General features: G+C 36.4%; 1 protein-coding gene and 1 long non-coding RNA gene across 2 annotated transcripts in view; one reads left to right on the top strand and one right to left on the bottom strand.

Moving 5' to 3' along the window:
• The window catches only part of LOC144848831 (uncharacterized), a 183,539-nt gene that overhangs the window by 82,340 nt on the left and 74,520 nt on the right, over positions 1–26,679 (bottom strand). The window contains exon 2 of the long non-coding RNA XR_013613936.1: positions 4,668–4,724. This is a non-coding gene — a long non-coding RNA (uncharacterized LOC144848831). The remainder of the gene's footprint in view (positions 1–4,667; positions 4,725–26,679) is intronic.
• LOC144848282 (scavenger receptor cysteine-rich domain-containing protein DMBT1-like) lies at positions 14,200–21,955 on the top strand. The gene is made up of 8 exons (XM_078704995.1): positions 14,200–14,209; positions 14,417–14,722; positions 16,769–17,077; positions 17,440–17,742; positions 19,231–19,539; positions 19,928–20,233; positions 21,078–21,386; positions 21,813–21,955. The coding sequence occupies exons 1-8, from the start codon at positions 14,200–14,202 to the stop codon at positions 21,953–21,955; spliced, it is 1,995 nt and encodes a 664-aa protein (XP_078561121.1).

The following is a 26,679-nucleotide window of genomic DNA, read 5'->3' as shown; positions in this document are numbered from 1 at the left end:
GAATTTGACACTCTATAGTGGATGATCGACCAAAGTGTTGCAGTTTATCTTTTTGTGGTTATTGTCGGGGTAAGAGGGGGGGGGGGGGGGGATGTGTAGTCGGAAGTGGTGGTGGATGGGCATGTGGATCTGTTTAGGTTAGCAAATAAAAGAAGTAAAAAAATGAAAGAGGAGCTTCAAAATAAGAGAGGAGTAATCTGTTGCAAAGAAAAAAAAAATTTACAACGATATGATAATTTATTCAAATTTCCAGAGGATAAACCTATAAAATGACATTAAAACTGGGAATTACAGAATCTATAATTAAAAATATTGGTTTTTTTTCTCACAACACAACTAGAACTATATAAAACATTAAGAATTTTTCTGACCAATGAGTTTCAAATCAGATAATCGAAGAAAATAAAATGTTTTTACTAATATACCATGTTTTTTTTTTATAAAAATGCCTATGTTTCTCGCAACACTGCTTGTAGATTTTTAAAATACCCCAGTATTTTATTTTAGAAATCACTTATTAAACATTAGAACTACCTATTTGTAATAAATCAGCTAAAAAAAAACACCACTTTGGGCGTTATGGTGAAGTAAAGTTTAGTTGCATTTAACAATTAAAAAAAAATGAAAAACACCCCTTTTTAAATAAATGGTATCTCCCAAAGTATGAAATCAAAAATAAAAAAAAAATATGAAACAGGTACACAATGCATTGTTATTATGCATACACTAATTATTTTTTATAATTAAATGAGCAAAACAAAAATATCGTTCATCAAAGTAGTACCAATATCCATTTTAAAAAACCTTAAAAAAGGACAAAATTTGTCAAAAACACAAATTTGGCCGTTGCCATGGAAATATATGTGTGAAATAAAAAATACTTCATATTTGATTTCTCTCAACACATATATAGCCATGTGCAAAATTTGAAAGAAATCCATTTTTTTGAGTCTGCCACTATTTTTGATATTTCTTTGATTCTTACAGACAATGGCTCTTAAAATTGTAATTGAGTTGTTTAAATATCTGAGAGAAATCCTCCTGTTGTCGATCATGCTAGTAATTCTGTAGAAAGTGAGTTTATATTTTTTATCTGGAGATGTGAATTACATTGTATATTATATAATTTTGTTATATAAAATGTTGGTTTAGATCAACAAATTATCCGTGTGTTTATACTATGATGCTAACACAATACATTGTAAAATGGAAATATGAATACATGTAACAAATATGTATTTCATAATAAATGAAATAGTAAAACTAAAACATACATGCATTTATTTAATTAATTTGTATTTCATATTAAAATGAAATTAAAATTAAAGAGATACATACATTTGATAAATTTATATTTCATAACAAATGAAATAGTAGTTAAAATATTAAAGGGACAACCATAGGACCCTAGAAAGTGTCCCTTTAATTGGGGGTGTCCCCTAAATAGGGGTGTCCCAAAGGAGGGGGGTTCAACTTTATGTAAATAAAATAAGGAATAGCCAACGTCTCTCATACAGTTGTTATTTTTTGTTATGGTCATAGTATAAACACATTCAGGAAATTTTCAGTTTTTTAAAGTAATTCCGAAAATCTTTATTTTATTTATTTCTGATTCTTCATATTTCTTGTTTAATTGCTGCCATTGTTTTTAAAACATGAACCAAATACTTTGCCACCTGCAATACTGACCACATGTGCTCAATATGACCCCAAGTGACCCCATATTAATTAGTAAATTCAGTAACTGATTCATAATTGTAGATTAATTAACAGTTTTTTGTAACGAGCAATAGATGGGTTACAAACAATTATTTGTTTATGAAACTTATATATAAAGAAAATTATCAATTTTTCCTTCGGTCCTATATTTTTATTTTTGTTATTATATGTTTTTGTTTATTATAATAATATATAATTATAAATGTATAATATTACTGTACTAAGACTATAAACATGTTTAGTATAATAGTATTGCATGCTATGTTGAACTCTATCCGTGTTTATATACAAGTATGTGTACCACTTATACAATAGACTATATGTTCAAACAATGTTGTTATGCCTTCATCTTTTGTAGACATATGGCTACTGATTTATTCTGAATAAGACAATTGAGCAGAGGTGTTTTTATAGTCCTAATTCACGCTAGAAATTGTAATGGAATCATGGTTCACGCTAAACAGTTGTTATTGGGAGAAACCAATCGTGTCAGTCTGTGTAAGAAATTATCGATGTGATAGGGCGATCTCAATCTTCATGTTCCCAAGATGAAACACAAGGACTTAACGCAAGTGATTTGACCAATCACAAGCGTTGGATTAATCGAACTGTTGCTTGTCATTGGTTAACTTGCTTGCTGTGCGCCTCTAGTGTGAACCAATAGTCCACTAATCTTAATCTGGTTATTATGATTGGAAACCGATTTTGATCAGCCCTAGTATGTATTGCAAGTCAGGGTTACCGGTAAAATTTTTTAATTTTGTGCGTGTGAACAGGGAATTTATTAATTCCTGTGATTGGTGACCGTGTGTAAACAGAGCCTTGGCAGTGGCATACTCATTGGGCATACAAGTATGTTTAGCATAATTTACATTAAACTGCGCAATATGTATTGCGACAACTGTATTATTCACTCACTCTTTTCTCTATCAAAGTTAAATACAATATTACAGATTGACTTTATATTGTCATTATATCGGATATCGCCCTGAGACCTAGCAAAGTTATATCGGAGTTATAATCGGATATCCCGTAAGTGGTCACCTGCCGTACGCGGCCAGTTTTTCCGGTCCCGAGGGTGGTCGCTTACGGAATGTATAGGCCTCATATTGTTATTGTCCGATTTTTGTAACGAATATTACATTTTGTTTAACAAAATCTGGCAATTAAACATTTTAGGTAGGCCTCTTTGGAAGGAAAAAAGCGATAATATAATAGTACTATATGCACATATTATTAAGGTATCATTGTCTTATGGAGTCATATTAAGCAATTATGTCAACAAACAAAATGGTTAAAATTAAATTATGCCATAATATTCTCGTAACATGCGTCTTATATATTATATTATGTTATTTAAAAAAATTCTATCTACTATAGTATAGAAATTTTCGAAAAATTGAGATACTAAAATGTCGACCCTTTTTGACGTTACATTGACATGCGCAGAATCGCATACAATTTCGACCTTTTTCTGTTTTGAGAAAAAGTCTGTAAAGTATGGAAATATACATGCATATATAGCAATATTAGGGCATATTAAATGAAATTAAAACGCCATATTTTGGGTGATTTTGTTGGTTACTATGACTCTATAAGATGATGATAACGCAATATAATATGTGCATATATGGCAATATTATTGCATAATAATTTAATTTTAAATAGTCGATATGTTGGCCATTTTTTAAAAAATCCCTGTTTTCGAAAAATTACCAAATTTCGACGCTTTTATTTTTTTTGTTGACATACCTACAGTTACTATGACTCTATAAAGATGATGATAACGCAATATAATATGTGCATATATGGCAATATTATTGCATAATAATTTAATTTTAAATAGTCGATATGTTGGCCATTTTTGAAAAAATCCCTGTTTTCGAAAAATTACCAAATTTCGACCCTTTTATTTTCTGCCATAACTAGTTACTATGACTCTATAAGACGATAATAACGCAATATATGTGCATATATGGCAATATCATTGCATAATAATTGAATTTTAAATAGTCGATATTTTGGCCTTTATTGAAAAAGGGATTTTTCAGAAAATGGCAAAATTTCGACCCTTTTATTTTTCGACAAAACTGTGTATTATGGCTCTGTAAGTTGTTGCAAAGCAATATATGCGCATATATAGAGATATTATCGCATAATTATTGAATTTTAAAAAGTCGATATTTTGGGCATTTTTCGAAAAAATCCTTATACTATAGAACAGGGTTTTTTCAGAAAATGGCAAAATTTCGATCCTTTTCTTTTTCGACAAAAGTGTGTATTATGGCTCTATAAGTTGTTGCAAAGCAATATATGCGCATATATAGCGATATTATCGCATTATTGAATTTTAAAAATTTTGGGCATTTCGAAAAATGACCAAATTTCGACCCTGTTATTTGTTGACATAACTAGTTACTTTGACTCTAAAAGATCATGATAACGCAATATATATTGAATTATTACCTTTTTACTCTACACTGAACAACAACTGTGTTTTTCTTTATGAATGAGATGACTCCGAATCAGGCTTTTTTTCCCCAAAAGTCGTGTCTGGTTATTATATATAGGCTAATGAAAGTTATGATGTCAAAATTAACATTAAAGTAAAATTGTGTACAATTTATTATCTGGCATAAGATCTTTGTCAATAGTAAGTGTGTAACTAGACTTGCCCCAAGTCTGTTTTTTTTATGTAAGTCCACCAGTTGGCTCTTTCGATGTTTGTCTGAAATAGTTTCAAGTCAAGTAGTATACGTATGAAACGCCATATGTGCCAAAAGATCTATCTTTTTATTAATATTCAGTAAAACTCCGTCTATAACCTAGACCTTACATTCATCAACTTGTTTCCCATTAATTAAGTATGAAACTAAATCAAATAGTTTTTTCTCTCTTGGGTTTGGTGTGTGCCTCTCTTCATATACATATATATATATGCATTATACGCATAAAATACATAAGTAAATAAGGGTTAGTACACTACCAGTGTCTAACTAATACTCCTGCTATATTACCATTATATTCATTTTCTCATTTAGAATGTTCAATTTATCCTTCGTTCTAAAAAACCTTTCTATACACTTTCTTAGAAAATAATCAATAATACAAATAGTAAATTCACATTCATTACTGTTTATCTTCAATCTATATATGTAATTACTTAACAAAAACAATTAAATATTAATATCAACCACTAAGCAAAGTAATACAGCTGGTAAACTGATTTATCTTAATTATTTAAAACTCTTTTGCAACAAAACTAAAAGAAACAATGTTATGTCAAACGTTGAAATGACTTTGGGAGATAAAGTTTACTACGCACATCACGGTACTGAATTGCGTAAGAAGATGTTTGTCTTTAAAGTGGTAATAATATTGGTGGAGTTATCGTTTTCTAGTTGTGCTGATGTTGGTTCAAATTCCGGTATGATTCGTTCTTTTAATATTTATCATTTGTAATAGATATTATAATAAATAGTAGGGCATTATAATAATTGATGACCTTTTCAGAATTTGTGGCTAGGTTTATCCATCCTTATTTTACAACATTTATTATTCTATAATGTTTTATTGAAATGATTATTTTTTCGAACTATACATTTTAGAAATATGTTGAATTGTGTGATGTAAGTTCATTTAAATACATTTTACATTTTTATTAACATCAATTTTCTGAACTTTCATAATTGGAATATATGCATTTTAGCTTTATCATAATTATACTGTGATCAAATTCTCTAGTTAATGTTGTCAATAGTTTATCTTTTAAAGGAAAAATAGTAAAATTTGAATTGCAAGAGTTTTTCCTATTTGTTCTTAAAATAAACTAATATTTTGCACTATTTTGTTCACCTTTCGCTGTATCCACACACTTCAGGCCGGTTCACACTGAGCACTTTACACGCGCGTCAAGCGTCAAACCGAAACGATTCACGCTAAGCTTAAAAAGGTTGGCCATGCTGGGGAAGTTAACATACACTGTACCGCATTTATAATCTGTCTGCGAGCTGTACAGACTTAAGATCATTTCGTTTTCAATAAATTTGTCAAAACACATTAAAATTGTAGTTCCCAGAATATATAACATTTTATCATTATTGTTACTGGTGTAGAATATTTCCTATACATCTAACTCATTATGCTAAATTAATTAATTCTTCTCTTATACATTGCAATGCATCTCAACTGAATATAAAGTGAGATATATCCTCTATATTTCCACATAATGTAGATAATTTTCATCGGTCCATCTTCTTAATAATTTAAAGGTATATAATAGTATTGGAACGGACTTCACATTTAAGACGATAAGATTTGTTTTATCAAGAAACTTTTAAAGATAAAGCTTCAATTTTAATTTCACATACAAATTGTTGATTACCTAAAATATTTTGTTTTAGTAAATTAAACCAACATTGGTTCGAATGTTAGTAACAATTAACTGAAGCGAATTTATACGCGCAGAGGCTCCGCAAGTTTTGCTTTTATCGCTTCACATTCGATTTCATGTTCACCATGAAATTACGGCTTGTTTTGGCACTTGATGTGTCACTTCGCGTGTAGATTGCTCAGGCAGTGTATGCACAATACGTAGCAATAGTGTGTGTCACTTCGCGTGTAGATTGTTCAGTGTATACACAATACGTAGCAATAGTGTGTCACTTCGCGTGTAGATTATTCAGTGTGTGCACAATACGTAGCAATAGTGTGTGTCACTTCGCGTGTAGATTGCTCAGTGTATACACAATACGTAGCAATAGTGTGTGTCACTTCGCGTGTAGATTATTCAGTGTGTGCACAATACGTAGCAATAGTGTGTCACTTCGCGTGTAGATTGTTCAGTGCGTGCACAATACGTAGCAATAGTGTATGTCACTTCTTGTGTAGATTGTTCAGTGTGTGCACAATACGTAGCAATAGTGTATGTCACTTCGCGTGTAGATTATTCAGTGTGTGCACAATACGTAGCAATAGTGTGTGTCACTTCGCGTGTAGATTATTCAGTGTATGCACAATACGTAGAAATAGTGTGTGTCACTTCGCGTGTAGATTGCTCAGTGCGTGCACAATACGTAGCAATAGTGTGTGTCACTTCGCGTGTAGATTGTTCAGTGTGTGCACAATACGTAGCAATAGTGTGTGTCACTTCGCGTGTAGATTGCTCAGTGCGTGCACAATACGTAGCAATAGTGTGTGTCACTTCGCGTGTAGATTGTTCAGTGTGTGCACAATACGTAGCAATAGTGTGTGTCACTTCGCGTGTAGATTGTTCAGTGCGTGCACAATACGTTGCAATAGTGTATGTCACTTCGCGTGTAGATTATTCAGTGTGTGCACAATACGTAGCAATAGTGTATGTCACTTCGCGTGTAGATTGTTCAGTGTGTGCACAATACGTAGCAATAGTGTATGTCACTTCGCGTGTAGATTGTTCAGTGTATGCACAATACGTAGCAATAGTGTGTGTCACTTCGCGTGTAGATTGTTCAGTGTGTGCACAATACGTAGCAATAGTGTGTGTCACTTCGCGTGTAGATTGTTCAGTGTATGCACAATACGTAGCAATAGTGTATGTCACTTCGCGTGTAGATTATTCAGTGTGTGCACAATACGTAGCAATAGTGTGTGTCACTTCGCGGGTAGATTATTCAGTCACATGTCACTTCGCGTGTAGATTGTTCAGTGCGTGCACAATACGTAGCAATAGTGTGTGTCACTTCGCGTGTAGATTGTTCAGTGCGTCACAATATGTAGCAATAGTGTGTGTCACTTCGCGTGTAGATTATTCAGTGCGTGCAAAATACGTAGCAATAGTGTGTGTCACTTCGCGTGTAGATTATTCAGTGTATGCACAATACGTAGCAATAGTGTGTGTCACTTCGCGTGTAGATTGTTCAGTGTGTGCACAATATGTAGCAATAGTGTGTGTCACTTCGCGTGTAGATTGTTCAGTGCGTGCACAATACGTAGCAATAGTGTGTGTCACTTCGCGTGTAGATTACTCAGTGTATGCACAATACGTAGCAATAGTGTGTGTCACTTCGCGTGTAGATTGTTCAGTGTGTGCACAATACGTAGCAATAGTGTGTGTCACTTCGCGTGTAGATTGTTCAGTGCGTGCACAATACGTAGCAATAGTGTATGTCACTTCGCGTGTAGATTGTTCAGTGTGTGCACAATACGTAGCAATAGTGTATGTCACTTCGCGTGTAGATTGTTCAGTGTATGCACAATACGTAGCAATAGTGTGTGTCACTTCGCGTGTAGATTATTCAGTGTATGCACAATACGTAGCAATAGTGTGTGTCACTTTGCGTGTAGATTGTTCAGTGTGTGCACAATACGTAGCAACAGTGTGTCACTTCGCGTGTAGATTATTCAGTGTATGCACAATACGTAGCAATAGTGTGTATGCACAATACGTAGCAATAGTGTGTGTCACTTCGCGTGTAGATATTCAGTGTATGCACAATACGTAGCAATAGTGTGTGTCACTTCGCGTGTAGATTGTTCAGTGTATGCACAATACGTAGCAATAGTGTGTGTCACTTCGCGTGTAGATTATTCAGTGTGTGCACAATACGTAGCAATAGTGTGTGTCACTTCGCGTGTAGATTGTTCAGTGCGTGCACAATACGTAGCAATAGTGTGTGTCACTTCGCGTGTAGATTATTCAGTGTATACACAATACGTAGCAATAGTGTGTGTCACTTCGCGTGTAGATTGTTCAGTGCGTGCACAATACGTAGCAATAGTGTGTGTCACTTCGCGTGTAGATTATTCAGTGTATGCACAATACGTAGCAATAGTGTGTGTCACTTCGCATGTAGATTATTCAGTGTATGCACAATACGTAGCAATAGTGTGTGTCACTTCGCGTGTAGATTATTCAGTGTATGCACAATACGTAGCAATAGTGTGTGTCACTTCGCGTGTACTGTAGATTGTTCAGTGCGTGCACAATACGTAGCAATAGTGTGTGTCACTTCGCGTGTAGATTATTTAGTGTATGCACAATACGTAGCAATAGTGTGTGTCACTTCGCGTGTAGATTGTTCAGTGTGTGCACAATACGTAGCAATAGTGTATGTCACTTCGCGTGTAGATTGTTGTTCAGTGTGTGCACAATACGTAGCAATAGTGTGTGTCACTTCGCGTGTAGATTATTCAGTGTGTGCACAATACGTAGCAATAGTGTGTGTCACTTCGCGTGTAGATTGTTCAGTGTGTGCTGCACAATACGTATAGCAGTAGTGTGTGTCACTTCGCGTGTAGATTGTTCAGTGTGTGTACAATACGTAGCAATAGTGTGTGTCACTTCGCGTGTAGATTGTTCAGTGCGTGCACAATACGTAGCAATAGTGTGTGTCACTTCGCGTGTAGATTGCTCAGTGTGTGCACAATACGTAGCAATAGTGTGTGTCACTTCGCGTGTAGATTGCTCAGTGTGTGCACAATACGTAGCAATAGTGTGTGTCACTTCGCTTGTAGATTATTCAGTGCGTGCACAATACGTAGCAATAGTGTGTGTCACTTCGCGTGTAGATTGCTCAGTGTGTGCACAATACGTAGCAACAGTGTGTCACTTCGCGTGTAGATTATTCAGTGTGTGCACAATACGTAGCAATAGTGTGTGTCACTTCGCGTGTAGATTATTCAGTGTATGCACAATACGTAGCAATAGTGTGTGTCACTTCGCGTGTAGATTGTTCAGTGTGTGCACAATACGTAGCAATAGTGTGTGTCACTTCGCGTGTAGATTGTTCAGTGCGTGCACAATACGTAGCAAAAGTGTGTGTCACTTCGCGTGTAGATTACTCAGTGTATGCACAATACGTAGCAATAGTGTGTGTCACTTCGCGTGTAGATTGTTCAGTGCGTGCACAATACGTAGCAATAGTGTGTGTCACTTCGCGTGTAGATTATTCAGTGTATGCACAATACGTAGCAATAGTGTGTGTCACTTCGCGTGTAGATTGTTCAGTGCGTGCACAATACGTAGCAAAAGTGTGTGTCACTTCGCGTGTAGATTACTCAGTGTATGCACAATACGTAGCAATAGTGTGTGTCACTTCGCGTGTAGATTGTTCAGTGCGTGCACAATACGTAGCAATAGTGTGTCACTTCGCGTGTAGATTATTCAGTGTGTGCACAATACGTAGCAATAGTGTGTGTCACTTCGCGTGTAGATTGTTCAGTGCGTGCACAATACGTACCGGTAGCAATAGTGTGTGTCACTTCGCGTGTAGATTATTTAGTGTATGCACAATACGTAGCAATAGTGTGTGTCACTTCGCGTGTAGATTGTTCAGTGTGTGCACAATACGTAGCAATAGTGTATGTCACTTCGCGTGTAGATTGTTCAGTGTGTGCACAATACGTAGCAATAGTGTGTGTCACTTCGCGTGTAGATTATTCAGTGTGTGCACAATACGTAGCAATAGTGTGTGTCACTTCGCGTGTAGATTGTTCAGTGTGTGCTGCACAATACGTATAGCAGTAGTGTGTGTCACTTCGCGTGTAGATTGTTCAGTGCGTGTACAATACGTAGCAATAGTGTGTGTCACTTCGCGTGTAGATTGTTCAGTGCGTGCACAATACGTAGCAATAGTGTGTGTCACTTCGCGTGTAGATTGCTCAGTGTGTGCACAATACGTAGCAATAGTGTGTGTCACTTCGCGTGTAGATTGCTCAGTGTGTGCACAATACGTAGCAATAGTGTGTGTCACTTCGCTTGTAGATTATTCAGTGCGTGCACAATACGTAGCAATAGTGTGTGTCACTTCGCGTGTAGATTGCTCAGTGTGTGCACAATACGTAGCAACAATGTGTCACTTCGCGTGTAGATTGTTTAGTGTGTGCACAATACGTAGCAATAGTGTGTGTCACTTCGCGTGTAGATTGCTCAGTGTGTGCACAATACGTAGCAATAGTGTGTGTCACTTCGCGTGTAGATTATTCAGTGTGTGCACAATACGTAGCAATAGTGTGTGTCACTTCGCGTGTAGATTGTTCAGTGTGTGCACAATACGTAGAAATAGTGTGTGTCACTTCGCGTGTAGATTGCTTAGTGCGTGCACAATACGTTGCAATAGTGTATGTCACTTCGCGTGTAGATTATTTAGTGTGTGCACAATACGTAGCCATAGTGTGTGTCACTTCGCGTGTAGATTATTCAGTGTATGCACAATACGTAGAAATAGTGTGTGTCACTTCGCGTGTAGATTGCTCAGTGCGTGCACAATACGTAGCAATAGTGTGTGTCACTTCGCGTGTAGATTGTTCAGTGTGTGCACAATACGTAGCAATAGTGTGTGTCACTTCGCGTGTAGATTGCTCAGTGCGTGCACAATACGTAGCAATAGTGTGTGTCACTTCGCGTGTAGATTGTTCAGTGTGTGCACAATACGTAGCAATAGTGTGTGTCACTTCGCGTGTAGATTGTTCAGTGCGTGCACAATACGTTGCAATAGTGTATGTCACTTCGCGTGTAGATTATTCAGTGTGTGCACAATACGTAGCAATAGTGTGTGTCACTTCGCGTGTAGATTATTCAGTGTGTGCACAATACGTAGCAATAGTGTATGTCACTTCGCGTGTAGATTGTTCAGTGTGTGCACAATACGTAGCAATAGTGTATGTCACTTCGCGTGTAGATTGTTCAGTGTATGCACAATACGTAGCAAAATAGTGTGTGTCACTTCGCGTGTAGATTGTTCAGTGTGTGCACAATACGTAGCAATAGTGTATGTCACTTCGCGTGTAGATTGTTCAGTGTGTGCACAATACGTAGCAATAGTGTGTGTCACTTCGCGTGTAGATTATTCAGTGTGTGCACAATACGTAGCAATAGTGTATGTCACTTCGCGTGTAGATTGTTCAGTGTGTGCACAATACGTAGCAATAGTGTGTGTCACTTCGCGTGTAGATTATTCAGTGTGTGCACAATACGTAGCAATAGTGTGTGTCACTTCGCGTGTAGATTGTTCAGTGTGTGCTGCACAATACGTATAGCAGTAGTGTGTGTCACTTCGCGTGTAGATTGTTCAGTGTGTGCACAATACGTAGCAATAGTGTGTGTCACTTCGCGTGTAGATTGTTCAGTGTGTGCACAATACGTAGCAATAGTGTGTGTCACTGGGGAGCGGGGAAACACGTCCCAATTTCCCCGCATGCGTACAATGAATAACATGACATCATTTCTCTCTATACCGCAAAGACAGTATACTTTTAATAATTATTCTGTGTAGGTCTATATGGTTACAAGAGAAACGGAGACAATGGCTATATGAAGCTAATTTACATATTAGACAGGTGTAAGCAAACATAACACCCTCTTTTCATTAAAGTAATACAATTAGCATTTTTCTTAAGTGTCAAATTAAATTACAATTTCTACTTTAATAAATCATATCACAGTAAAACACCTACTTAAAATAGATTACGTCGCCCTTTATAAGAATTGACTGGTTTTAATCGCCGGACATCGCTTCCATTTTGTATGCGTATTATCACCTACGATTGTTACGTCACACTTTATAAGATTTGATAGGTTTTGATCGCCGGACATCACTTCAATTAATTTGTATGCGTATTATCATATACGATTGTTACGTCGCCCTTTATAAGAATTGACTGGTTTTAATCGTCGGACATCGACTTCCATTTTGTATGCGTATTATCACATACGATTGTTACGTCACACTTTATAAGATTTGACAGGTTTTGATAGCCGGACATCACTTCAATTAATTTGTATGCGTATTATCACACACGATTGTTACGTCACACTTTATAACATTTGACTGGTTTTAATCGCCGGACATCGCTTCCATTTTGCATGCGTATTATCACATACGATTGTTACGTCACACTTTATAAGATTTGACTGGTTTTGATCGCCAGACATCGCTTCCATTTTGTATGCGTATTATCACATACGATTGTTACGTCACACTTTACACGATTTGACTGGTTTTAATCGCCGGACATCACCTCCATTTTGTATGCGTTTTAACACATACGATTGTTACGTCACACTTTATAAGATTTGACTGGTTTTAATCGCCGGACATCGCTTCCATTTTGTATGCGTATTATCACATACGATTGTTACGTCACACTTTATAAGATTTGACTGGTTTTGATCGCCGGACATCGCTTCCATTTTGTATGCGTATTATCACATACGATTGTTACGTCACACTTTATAAGATTTGACTGGTTTTGATCGCCGGACATCGCTTCTATTTTGTATGCGTATTATCACATACGATTGTTACGTCACACTTTATAAGATTTGACTGGTTTTGATCGCCGGACATCGCTTCTATTTTGTATGCGTATTATCACATACGATTGTTACGTCACACTTTATAAGATTTGACTGGTTTTCATCGCTGGACATCGCTTCCATTTTGTATGCGTATTATCACATACGATTGTTACGTTACACTTTATAAGATTTGACTGGTTCTAATCGCTGGACATCGCTTCCATTTTGTATGCGTATTATCACATACGATTGTTACGTCACACTTTATAAGATTTGACTGGTTCTAATCGCCGGACATCGCTTCCATTTTGTATGCGTATTATCACATACGATTGCTACGTCACACTTTATAAGATTTGACTGGTTTTAATCGCCGGACATCGCTTCCATTTTGTATGCGTATTATCACATACGATTGTTACGTCACACTTTATAAGATTTGACTGGTTTTAATCGCCGGACATCGCTTCCATTTTGTATGCGTATTATCACATACGATTGTTACGTCACACTTTATAAGATTTGACTGGTTTTAATCGCCGGACATCGCTTCCATTTTGTATGCGTATTATCACATACGATTGTTACGTCACACTTTATAAGATTTGACTGGTTTTAATCGCCGGACATCGCTTCCATTTTGTATGCGTATTATCACATACGATTGTTACGTCACACTTTATAATATTTGACTGGTTTTAATCGCCGGACATCGCTTCCATTTTGTATGCGTATTATTACATACGATTGTTACGTCACACTTTATAATATTTGACTGGTTTTAATCGCCGGACATCACTTCCATTCTGTATGCGTATTATCACATACGATTTTTACGTCACACTTTATAAGATTTGACTGGTTTTAATCGCCGGACATCGCTTCTACTTTGTATGCGTATTATCACATATGATTGTTACGTCACACTTTATAAGATTTGACTGGTTATAATCGCCGGACATCACTTCCGTTTTGGTATGCGTATTATCACATACGATTGTTACGTCGCACTTTATAAGATTTGACTGGTTTTATTCGCCGTACATCGCTTCCATTTTGTATGCGTATTATCACATATGATTGTTACGTCACACTTTATAAGATTTGACTGGTTTTGATCGCCGTATATCCCTTCCATTTTCGTTGCATAGTATCATATACGATTATTATTTTATCTAATTGTCGCACTTGATAATTTAAAGATGATAAGCAGTAATTAAGTAATAATAATAATTTAATTTTAGGCTTCAGTAAACATTTTCCGCAAACTATTTATTTACTTATTTGTATAGGGCATAATAATATTATCAAGAATACCGTGAAAAAGTACTACTACTATTACTAACATTCAAGTAGGATTAATAGCAGTATACATGTAAAGATATGTTTTAAACTTATGTTGTAATTGTTCTTATGCAGACATTATTAGACTTGTGGGTAGCAGCAATATCTTTGAGGGGCGAGTTGAAGTTTACGATGGTACAGAATGGGGTACAATATGTGATGATGGCTGGGACATTAACGACGCTCAGGTTGTATGTCAACAATTAAGACTAGGACCAGCTATCCAAGCTCCAGGGCTAGCTCATTTTGGTCAAGGGACTGGTCCGATTATGCTTGATGATGTTCAATGTTCAGGAAGTGAGACATCTATCACAGGCTGCCCTAATAATGGAATGAGGGTACACAATTGTAGACATTCTGAGGATGCTAGTGTTATTTGTGGTAGGTAAAGTAGTAACTGTATAAAAAGGATCACTAAATACAGACAACAACAATACTGTAAGGCCAAGACACTTTTTTAACTAGGAAATGTCAATATGTTTATCTCAGTTTAAAAGGAAAATGTGTTTTTTCATATTTTTGTTCATTGCCACCATTCAGACTTTGTGTCCTTTGTATCCTTACTTTGTGAGTGGCCGAGCGGTTAAGACAGTCGAACCGTAATTACGTAGCCATAACATCGGCAGGGGTTCGAGGCTCACTCACTCCATGGTTCTGGTGGTAGAACGAGTCTTCTCGGATAAGGACTATAAACTGTAGGTCCAGTGTACACAACTAGCTCGTGTGCACTTTAAAGAACCTAGTACATCTTTCGAGACGAGTAGGGGGTTACCCCGGTGTATTAGTACATCACAGCCACTGATCACCAACTGGGCCCTCTGGGAGACCAGTCTTTGACTGAAGAGGTTACCCAGTATAAATATATATTTCAATCAATCAATCCACGTCCCAGTTATATTACTCATTAAATGTTAAAATAAAAACGTTCAGCAATTTCAAGCTGCTTCTCATCTTATAAAATAATGGGCAGTTTGTCAGAGTTGGAAAACAGAACCAGTTTATTTTTTATTTGGTTGCAATCTCAAAATCATAATTTGTTTAAAAAATGTATTATCCATTTACACATATTCATTCATCATTTAATTTGATATCTGTTTATCTCAGTTCTTTCAATTTTTACAACACAGTAGACATAAATGTAAAAAGGTACCAGAAAATAAAAAAAAAGTAATGAAGATAACATTATTTAGAGATGAAAGGTTAAAATGTTAAAAATATCAGATGTATTATTACAAAAAATAGCATTTTTCTATGGGCAGATATTATCTTATATTAAAGATGTATTGTCCCTTTGTCAAATTCCAAAAAAAAAAAAAAAAGATATTGAAAAAAAAAGTGGGTCATTTTGAAGTATCATAATAGTTATTAACTTTCACCAAAAAATTAGTGGGAAAAAAAATCATTTAACTGAAATACAGACATTTTTTGGTTCAAAAAATAACTTTGACTTCCAGTCAAAGTTTTCGATCAAAACATATCTCATAATGCAACACGCTTATTTGGCTACTCTGTATGCATAATCATAAAACGTCCTCGCGATCTGTGTGAAAACACCTTCTCAACCGTGACGAGTTGTAAACAATCCTAATTAGCATCATGCATAATGTATACTCATGGTTTGAAATCTTTGTTTACTTTTTCAATTTCGATTTTCCAGACAAAATGTTATCAAATTAATTTAGCTGTTAATTACGTAAAATTTTTGTTTTTGGCTCGAATTTTCGACTTAAAGTGAATAACTTTAATATTACTTTGATATGGCCAATTTAAATTTAGAATATTTTGACCTTCATTTTTTTATGTTTCAAGGGACAATACATCTTTAAGATAAATCTTCTCATCATTAAATTATGCTTTATATTGAAGAGGTTTTAAATTTAGTTTTAAACTTTTTAATAACATTACTATTTCTTTTTATTATAATCAGTAAAGCTTTCAATATAACACTTAGTTACAAGAGCCAAAGTGATTCAACTTTTAAAAATGGATTCATTAATGTAATTAATTTTTTGTCTTCAGCAAACTATTTGTTTGCAAAGAATTATTGGTCGTAAAACCTATTGGAAAGGAAGATACTAGGTAACCTATGTTTACTAGTTGTTATAACATTTTGCAGTATGCCAATGAAAACTCAACAGTCGCTACTGTCCTGAGTAACTTATATCACATTGATAATAAATTTGCGGTACACCACGTATATTAGTTCTGAAAAGAACTGTTGAGTTTCTCAACGTTTCAATCAATATGCTTTGATCGTCCTCAGGATTGTGAATTATAAACATTTTATTTCGCCATGCAAACCTTCAAACAATATATTATGTCAGATTAACATTGATATTCAAATATACTTAACGAGAGTATAGCTTCACAGTGAGAGATATATCAATATAAAGAACTGAATTTAACTTGTACATTTGTTTCATTTAGTAAACATTAGACTTGTGAATGGCAGCAATATTTATGAGGGAAGAGTTGAAGTTTACGATGCCACAGAATGGGGTACAATATGTGATAATGGCTGGGACATCAACGACGCTCAAGTTGTATGTCAACAATTAAGACTAGGACAAGCTATCCAAGCTCCAGGGCAAGCTCATTTTGGTCAAGGGACTGCTCCGATTATGCTTGATAATGTTCAATGTTCAGGAAATGAGACATCTATCACAGACTGCCCTAATAATGGAATAAGGGTACACGATTGTGGACACGATGAGGATGCTAGTGTTATTTGTCAAGGTAGGGAAAATACACACATTAAATACAAACTTCGAATTCAAATTCATTTATTGCAACTGAGTAAACATTGTTGAACTTACAAAAGTACTAGTAAAACATTAATAAATATGAAAAATACAAATTCACATACATGAAAAATACATCAACATATTTACAAAGGCAAAAGTAAATTATATAGTAATCTAATAGTTATTTTTTATTTATTTATTTTGGTTCAAGTTCCGGTACATTTATTTATCATAATTTAATAGATATTATACAGTAATAAAGTACAGGAGGAGTGTTATTTATCTAATTGTCATTATTTGATAATTTAAAGATTATAACAGTAATTGTGTATTGTTGTAATTGTTCTTATGCAGACATTAGACTTGTGGATGGCAGCAATATTTATGAGGGACGAGTTGAAGTTCACGATGGTACAGAATGGGGTACAATATGTGATAATGGCTGGGACATTAACGATGCTCAAGTTGTATGTCAACAATTAAGACTAGGACCAGCTATCCAAGCTCCAGTGCAAGCTTATTTTGGTCAAGGGACTGGTCCGATTATGCTTGATAATGTTCGGTGTTCAGGAAATGAGACATCTATCACACACTGTCCTAATAATGGAATGAGGGTACACAATTGTGGAAATTATGAGGATGCTAGTGTTATTTGTGGTAGGTAAAGTAGTAACTGTATAAAAAGGATCACTAAATACAGACAACAACAATACTCTAAGGCCAAGACACTTTTTTAACTAGGAAATGTTAATATGTTTATCTCAGTTTAAAAGGAAAATGTGTTTTTTCATATTTTTGTTCATTGCCACCATTCAGACTTTGTGTCCTTTGTATCCTTACTTTGTGAGTGGCCGAGCGGTTAAGACAGTCGAACCGTAATTACGTAGCTATAACATCGGCAGGGGTTCGAGGCTCACTCACTCCATGGTTCTGGTGGTAGAACGAGTCTTCTCGGATAAGGACTATAAACTGTAGGTCCAGTGTACACAACTAGCTCGTGTGCACTTTAAAGAACCTAGTACATCTTTCGAGACGAGTAGGGGGTTACCCCGGTGTATTAGTACCACAGCCACTGATCGCCCTCTGGGAGACCAGTCTTTGACTGAAGAGGTTACCCAGTATAAATATATATTTCAATCAATCAATCCACGTCCCAGTTATATTACTCATTAAATGTTAAAATAAAAACGTTCAGCAATTTCAAGCTGCTTCTCATCTTATAAAATAATGGGCAGTTTGTCAGAGTTGGAAAACGGAACCAGTTTATTTTTTATTTGGTTGCAATCTCAAAATCATAATTTGTTTAAAAAATGTATTATCCATTTACACATATTCATTCATCATTTAATTTGATATCTGTTTATCTCAGTTCTTCCAATTTTTACAACACAGTAGACATAAATGTAAAAAGGTACCAGAAAATTAAAAAAAAGTAATGAAGATAACATTATTTAGAGATGAAAGGTTAAAATGTTAAAAATATCAGATGTATTATTACAAAAAATAGCATTTTTCTATGGGCAGATATTATCTTATATTAAGATAAATCTTCTCATCATTAAATTATGCTTTATATTGAAGAGGTTTTAAATTTAGTTTTAAACTTTTTAATAACATTACTATTTCTTTTTATTATAATCAGTAAAGCTTTCAATATAACACTTAGTTACAAGAGCCAAAGTGATTCAACTTTTAAAAATGGATTCATTAATGTAATTAATTTTTTGTCTTCAGCAAACTATTTGTTTGCAAAGAATTATTGGTCGTAAAACCTATTGGAAAGGAAGATACTAGGTAACCTATGTTTACTAGTTGTTATAACATTTTGCAGTATGCCAATGAAAACTCAACAGTCGCTACTGTCCTGAGTAACTTATATCACATTGATAATAAATTTGCGGTACACCACGTATATTAGTTCTGAAAAGAACTGTTGAGTTTCTCGACGTTTCAATCAATATGCTTTGATCGTCCTCAGGATTGTGAATTATAAACATTTTATTTCGCCATGCAAACCTTCAAACAATATATTATGTCAGATTAACATTGATATTCAAATATACTTAACGAGAGTTATAGCTTCAAAGAGAGAGAGATATATCAATATAAAGAACTGAATTTAACTTGTACATTTGTTTCATTTAGTAAACATTAGACTTGTGAATGGCAGCAATATCTATGAGGGACGAGTTGAAGTTCACGATGGCACAGAATGGGGTACAATATGTCATAATGGCTGGGACATCAACGACGCTCAAGTTGTATGTCGACAATTAAAACTAGGACAAGCTATCCAAGCTCCAGGGCAAGCTCATTTTGGTCAAGGGACTGCTCCGATTATGCTTGATAATGTTCAATGTTCAGGATATGAGACATCTATCACAGGCTGCCCTAATAATGGAATGAGGGTACACGATTGTGGACACGATGATGATGCTAGTGTTATTTGTCAAGGTAGGGAAAATACACACATTAAATACAAACTTCGAATTCAAATTCATTTATTGCAACTGAGTAAACATTGTTGAACTTACAAAAGTACTGGTAAAACATTAATAAATATGAAAAATACAAATTCACATACATGAAAAATAAATCAACATATTTACAAAGGCAAAAGTAAATTATATAGTAATCTAATAGTTATTTTTTATTTATTTATTTTGGTTCAAGTTCCGGTACATTTATTTATCATAATTTAATAGATATTATAATATAGTACAGAAGTAGTGTTATTTATCTAATTGTCATATTTAATAATTTAAAGATTATAACAGTAATTAATATAATTAATTAATATTACATTTATAAAGAAACTTGTACATTTGTTTAATTTTAATAGTAAACATTAGACTTGTGGATGGCAGCAATATTTATGAGGGACGAGTTGAAGTTCACGATGGTACAGAATGGGGTACAATATGTGATAATGGCTGGGACATTAACGACGCTCAAGTTGTATGTCGACAATTAAGACTAGGACAAGCTATCCAAGCTCCAGTGCAAGCTTATTTTGGTCGAGGGACTGGTCCGATTATGCTTGATAATGTTCAATGTTCAGGAAGTGAGACATCTATCACAGGCTGCCCTAATAATGGAACGAGGGTACATGATTGTGGACATTCTGAGGATGCTAGTGTTATTTGTGGTAGGTAAAGTAGTAACTGTAAAAAGGATTAACACAGAAAACAACAATACTGTAAGGCCAAGACAACTTTTTTAACTAGGAAATATTTATCCCAGTTTAAAAGGAAAATCAATTTTGTTTTGTTCATAAGCTAATCTTTTCAATATTTTTGTTCATTGCCACCATTCACACTTTTTATCCACGTCCCAGTTATATTACTCATTAAATGTTAAAATAAAAACGTTCAGCAATTTCAAGTTGCTACTCATCTTATAAAATAATGGGCAGTTTGTCGGAGTTGAAAAACAGAAACAGTTGTAATTTTTATTTGGTTTCAGTCTCAAAATCATAATTTGTTTAAGAAATGTATTATCCATTTACACATATTCATTCATCATTTAATTTTATATCAGTTCATTTCAGTTCATTCAATTTTTACAAAACAGTAGACATAAATGTAAAAAGGTACCAGAAAATAATAAACTAATAATGAAGATAATGTTATTTAGTGATGAAAGCTTAAAATGTTAAAAATGTTTCTATGGGCAGATATTATCTCATATTAAGATATACCTCATCATTTAATTATTCGTTATATTGAACAGGTTTTAAATTTAGTTTTAAACTGTTTAATAACAGTAATTTATAATACTATATTAGGTACCATTACAATGGACGGGCACAATCTTATGATTATTTTAAGGTTCGGGAATCAAAAAGATATTACAGGAATATAATTTAATGTCCTGAGTTACTTATGTCAGAATCACATCAGCTTTTATAACTTAACGAGAGTATAGCTTTACAGTGAGAGATACATCAATTATAAGGAACGGATATTAACTTGTACATTTGTTTCATTTAGTAAACATTAGACTTGTGAATGGCAGCAATATTTATGAGGGACGAGTTGAAGTTTACGATGCCACAGAATGGGGTACAATATGTGATAATGGCTGGGACATTAACGACGCTCAAGTTGTATGTCAACAATTAAGACTAGGACCAGCTATCCAAGCTCCAGGGCAAGCTCATTTTGGCCACGGGAGTGGTCCGATTATGCTTGATGATGTTCAGTGTTCTGGAAATGAGACATCTATCACAGACTGTCCTAATAATGGAATAAGGGTACACGATTGTGGACATAATGAGGATGCTAGTGTTATTTGTCAATGTAAGAAAAAATTGACACTAAATACAAACTTTAGTACTAACAGACGATATTACAATACACTATGGACTAAGAGAGAGTGTTTGTTATCAAAAATTATATAAAATTTAAAGAAAAAAAGAGGTTAAAGCTACATTTGGCATTTTTTATTCTCCTTGTATATTAAATATTCCATTGATTAACCAGAGGAAACAAACAATACCATTAAATTAAACAGTGTAATATTGAAGCTTAAATATAATATGTTTTTATTTCACCTGTATCGAATTATAAGAATGTATGTTCATCTTTAAAATACTCATTGTTATCACACCACCAGTATTCATCATTATCGTAGTGTTCTACTATGTAATTGTAATATAGAAATACATGAATTACTGAATTGTATTATTTACTGCTTGTGTTTTTTTTTATACAAAACCATTATAGTCGGATGCCCAACATATTGCACATGTAATGTCTGGACGTGTGAAGATGATTGTTTTAATCTCACTACATGTACTGGATGGAATGCAAATATACATACAGAGCTTGTTAATTACAATGTGTATGATCCAATAACAACATTGTAAGTAGAACCTTTTTTGTCGATATTTTGAAATCTAACTAAATTTATGTGATACTGTGAGCAAAATCTACAATTTATATTTCTTTGATAATAGGTCCATGCTATTTATACAGCAGGATCATGATAATATTTAACAGAGGGGGAGTGGGTGGATTTTGTTAATGTGGAACTACTGGTCTTGTGCCGGTCTACAGTATATTTAGGTCGTTTCAATCAGTTTACGGGCTCATCAGTATTCTGGTCAATTTCCGTATACGACATTTTACGTAAGAATGTGATAGTAGACTAAAAATAACATTATTTATCCACCATGATTGAACTATTTATTTTTGTAAGATCTAAGAATTGAAACTGAATCTGTATTACATATTAGATAATACATTTATTATATGGTTGATATCAAACAATTACATTTGGTGAAGACATTTTATTTTAAGAAAATAAGTTATTAAATTATATTTATATTTATAATAATATACCACATTTTTATAAAAAATGACAAAATGTTTTTAAGTAGGCCTAATCATGGATTAATAATATGTACCTTTTGATTTCATGATTATTTACAGTAAACCCAATTTTAAAATCAACATTTTTAAAATTTATCAACCATGATTGAACTATTTATTTTTGTAAGATCTAAGCATTGAAACTTACATATAGATAATACATTTATTATATGGTTGCTATCAAACAATTTTAATTAGTTGTAGACATTTTATTTTTAATAAAATATACATTTTTAATTTAACATAGTATATTTTGACATAACTAAAGTACATCTACTGTATAATGTATAGAAATGTAGACATTTCAACATTTGAGGTGACAGAAAAACTAAAATAATTTAAAAACAGCTTGGATATTGTGATTTACTTATACTGTGGATTCATTTTACTTTTAAGGTATTTGTACAGTAACCAAATAAGTACATTACCAGCCAATGCATTTGCTGGTTTGACAGCATTGGAAATACTGTAAGTGTATTGCTTATGTTTAGTTTTTTGCTCATCCAACATTAACAAATTTTATTTTTTTGAATAATATGTAATTCAAAATAAATTTTTATTGTAACTGTCATCAAATATAAATATTATTATAACAAATGTTACTAAATAATTTGTTTATGTAGTAATTTTGTCTTGAATTAAATGATTAAATGAATACATAACTAGAAAGACACTCCGAGAGTGCATACCTCCGCCTACTGTAAAATTCTCCTACATAAGATTTCTCCGGTAAAAAAGATATATATAGATATTTGTGTGCGTCTTAATGCTGTTTCTGATTTAGGCTAATTTAAATACAAGCATGTGTATGCGAGTTTTGTGTAATGGTTATGTAACAAGCCTTTCAACAACAATAGCTTGAGTTGACCAACAATAGAACAGCAACGCGAAAATCAAACGAGTGAATTTGAAAAGAAATAGGTTTTTTTAAACTACTCGCATCAAAAAACGTGCACATTAAATAAAATTATGTTTTAAAATTACAAATCAGAAATTATAACTCTTGCTTCTTGTAAGTTTTTTGGACAAGTAGTTTTCGAGAAAATGCAATTACAGTTTACTTGTTACTTTAAGACTGCTCGCCGGCTTTTGAAAAATTTTGTCATATCTTTTAAGACTAGCAGGTCTGAAAAGTATACTAAAAAGTGGTCCAGAATTGGGACCGTGGTTCATTACCGCCGATGAGTGGGCCTTGGCGCACTCTAGCCCCCCTGGTAGAGCCATGTCTGTTAGCTCCGGGGTCGTACTCCCTGACCCGCCGCCTGTACCTCAGGTGCTAAGCCCGGATATGCTGAAATTAATATCTGAACAAGTCAGTAAGACCCTAGAGGAGAGGGAGCGTATTAAAACTGGATCGTCCAGGGCACCTCTTCCCGTCCCCTCGCTTAACAATCCAGGTATCGAGGTGCGGGTCTGTGGGGATTCCACTGACATAGATGATGGGTCGGAGCCTGAATTTGACGATGATACGCGTCTCACTCGTAACGCTGGGCCACTAACCCTTACCAGGTGCCAAACCAACCGAGGCCTCCTCCTCAGCCACATTCCTCGTCTTCCATCCCACCTCTCATGGGACCTACTTACTCCCCCCGGCCTTTTCGGGCCAGTTCCCACCCGGCCCCACATGCCTCCCGTGGGGGAGGGCGGCGTCGGGGTCGCCGTGGGAACCAGAAGTGACATTCCTGGGGATGGGCTCGGTTCTTCTGTAACCGAGCGGGTGGGGGGAAGATTAGGAATGTTCGCACAGGTCTGGGAGTCCATGGGAGTAGACTCATGGGTTGTAAGTACCCTGTACGCGGGTTACAGGATAGAATTCACCTCACTTCCGCATATGGGTCCACAGAGGCCAACTCAAATTCCTTCCTGCCCAATCAGGAAGAAGGCCTTATTCGATGGGGTCAAAGAATTAATGCAGAAGGGAGCAATCTCACGAGTCCCTCTCACATCCCTTACAAAAGGCTACCTTTCTACACTATTTCTCACAGAAAAGGCATCGGGGGGTTGGCGTCCTATTCTCAACCTCCGAAGTTTAAATCAGTTTATAATCCCGGTGAGGTTCAGAATGGACACGCTGGTCACGGTCCTACGTGGCCTGTGTCCCAGGGACTGGGCAGCATCTTTAGACTTAAAAGACGCCTATTTCCACATTCCCATTTCCCCAGAGGACCGTCATTGGCTACGGTTTCTCCTGGACGGGGAACTATACCAGTTCAGAGCCCTTCCGTTTGGCCTGTCCACTGCCCCACGGGTCTTCACTCGGGTAGTCAAGGCACTGGGGGCAGTATTCCACTCGATGGGGGTAAGAATCTTCATGTACCTGGACGATTGGCTAATTCTCGCAAATTCCAAACAGGCCCTCGTAAGCCACGTCGGCCTTGTATTGAAGATCACAGAAGCCGCAGGTTTCATTATCAATTATCAAAAATCAGTTCTCACCCCGTCTCAGTCCCCACTGTTTCTTGGGGCCCGTCTAGGTCTCATTCGGTCCCTGGCGTTCCCATCACAAGCTCGCATAGAGACCTGTCGGGCAGCGATAAAACTCCTGTTGTCCCGACCATCTTCTCCAGCCCTGATGTGGCTGAAAGTTCTGGGGTACCTTGCGAGTTTCGTAGATTTAGTTCCGGACTGCCGACTTCACATGCGTCCGATGCAACTCCACCTCCTTTATCATTTTTCCCCTTCCTCCAGAAACATTCTGGCCCAGGTCCCGCTAAATACATTCGTAGCTTCTCACGTTCAGTGGTGGCTTCAACCAGGAGGGTTGGACGGGGGAAAACCTTTCTCCGATCCTATTCCGTCGGTGCGAGTCACCGTCGACGCCTCCCTCTCTGGGTGGGGCGGTCATGCGCCCTCCGAGCAGGTAGCGGGAACCTGGACCATGTTGGAATCAGCCCTCCACATAAATGTCCTAGAACTTCTGGCAGTCTCAAATACTCTGCACAGCCTGCTCCACTTATGTCACGGGGAGGCTGTTTTGGTGCTGTCCGACAGCGCCACGGTGGTATCTTACATCAACCGTCAGGGCGGGACGCACTCCCCAACCCTGTGTTGTTACACATGGCAGCTCCTAAACTGGTGCCACCAGCAGGGGATCCACCTAAAAGCAATTCACATTCCCGGCAAACTCAACACGATTGCCGATGCCCTCTCCCGTCGCAAGGGCTCTGTCCTTCCGACCGAGTGGATGTTATCGACAGCCGTCGTCCAACAGGTTTGGACGACCTCTCATCGACCTGTTCGCGACGAACCGGAATGCTCAACTTCCGATTTTTTGCTCCCGGTACCCAGAAGCCACGGCCTGGGCCACCGACGCCCTGTCGATCTCATGGAACGGGATGTGGGCGTATGCCTTTCCGCCTCTTTCCCTCATCCCTCTGGTCATATCTCACATTCGCCGCCATCAATGCAAAATCCTCCTGGTAGCTCCATGGTGGTCTCGCCAAACTTGGTTTCCCACAATGCTGAGTTTGCTTTATTCTCAGCCCAGGACCCTGCCAATTCGGCCCGATCTCTTAGTTCAATCCCGGGCCCGGCTGGGCCTTCACAACCTCCAATCCCTGACGCTGACTGCCTGGCCCTTGTCAGGAATCGCCTCAGAAGTGCAGGAATTCCAGACGGGCCTGCCTTGTTGGCAGCCCAGTCTCGACGGGAGTCGACAAGAACACTATACAACAGCCGCCTTAAGCGTTTTTATCAATGGTGTGCCGGTTATGAAATCGATCCTCATTCCGCCTCTCTAGGCGAAGTCTCCCGGTTTCTCCATGACCTATTTCAGTCGGGACTCCAGGTCAGAACCATAGCGGGGTACCGGTCAGCTATTGCGGTAGTATTACCGAGGTTTCCCGACGGATCGTCAGTATCCTCCTCTTTAGAACTATCGATGCTGATAAGAGGAATGTTTAATGTTCGACCTCCCGTGCGGTCAGTGGTGTTGGTAGTCTATGAGTGAGATACCTACCTGTATAGCAATCCCTCCCGCCTCCCCTCGCCGTGATCACGTGGATCTCGGAATATGAGGACGATGTCATGCGTGAGAGACGTTTGTACGGCCCGCTACGGCGCCTGGACTATTCCATTTTCCTTTCGAGGGGTGTCCATATTGCCACTGTTGGTTTGTGTAGTCTATTTCGTGAGATCCCTACCTGTATAGACTCTACATATGCCAGAGTAGCACCGGCATCAGGAGGAGGGCGTGATTGTGACTAAAACCAAACTTACC

This window comes from Antedon bifida, chromosome 7 (genome assembly GCF_963402885.1).
Source record: "Antedon bifida chromosome 7, ecAntBifi1.1, whole genome shotgun sequence".
NCBI lineage: Eukaryota > Metazoa > Echinodermata > Crinoidea > Comatulida > Antedonidae > Antedon > Antedon bifida.
The sequence above is the reverse complement of the archived record's forward strand: the minus strand, read 5'-3'. Positions and strand labels throughout refer to the sequence as shown.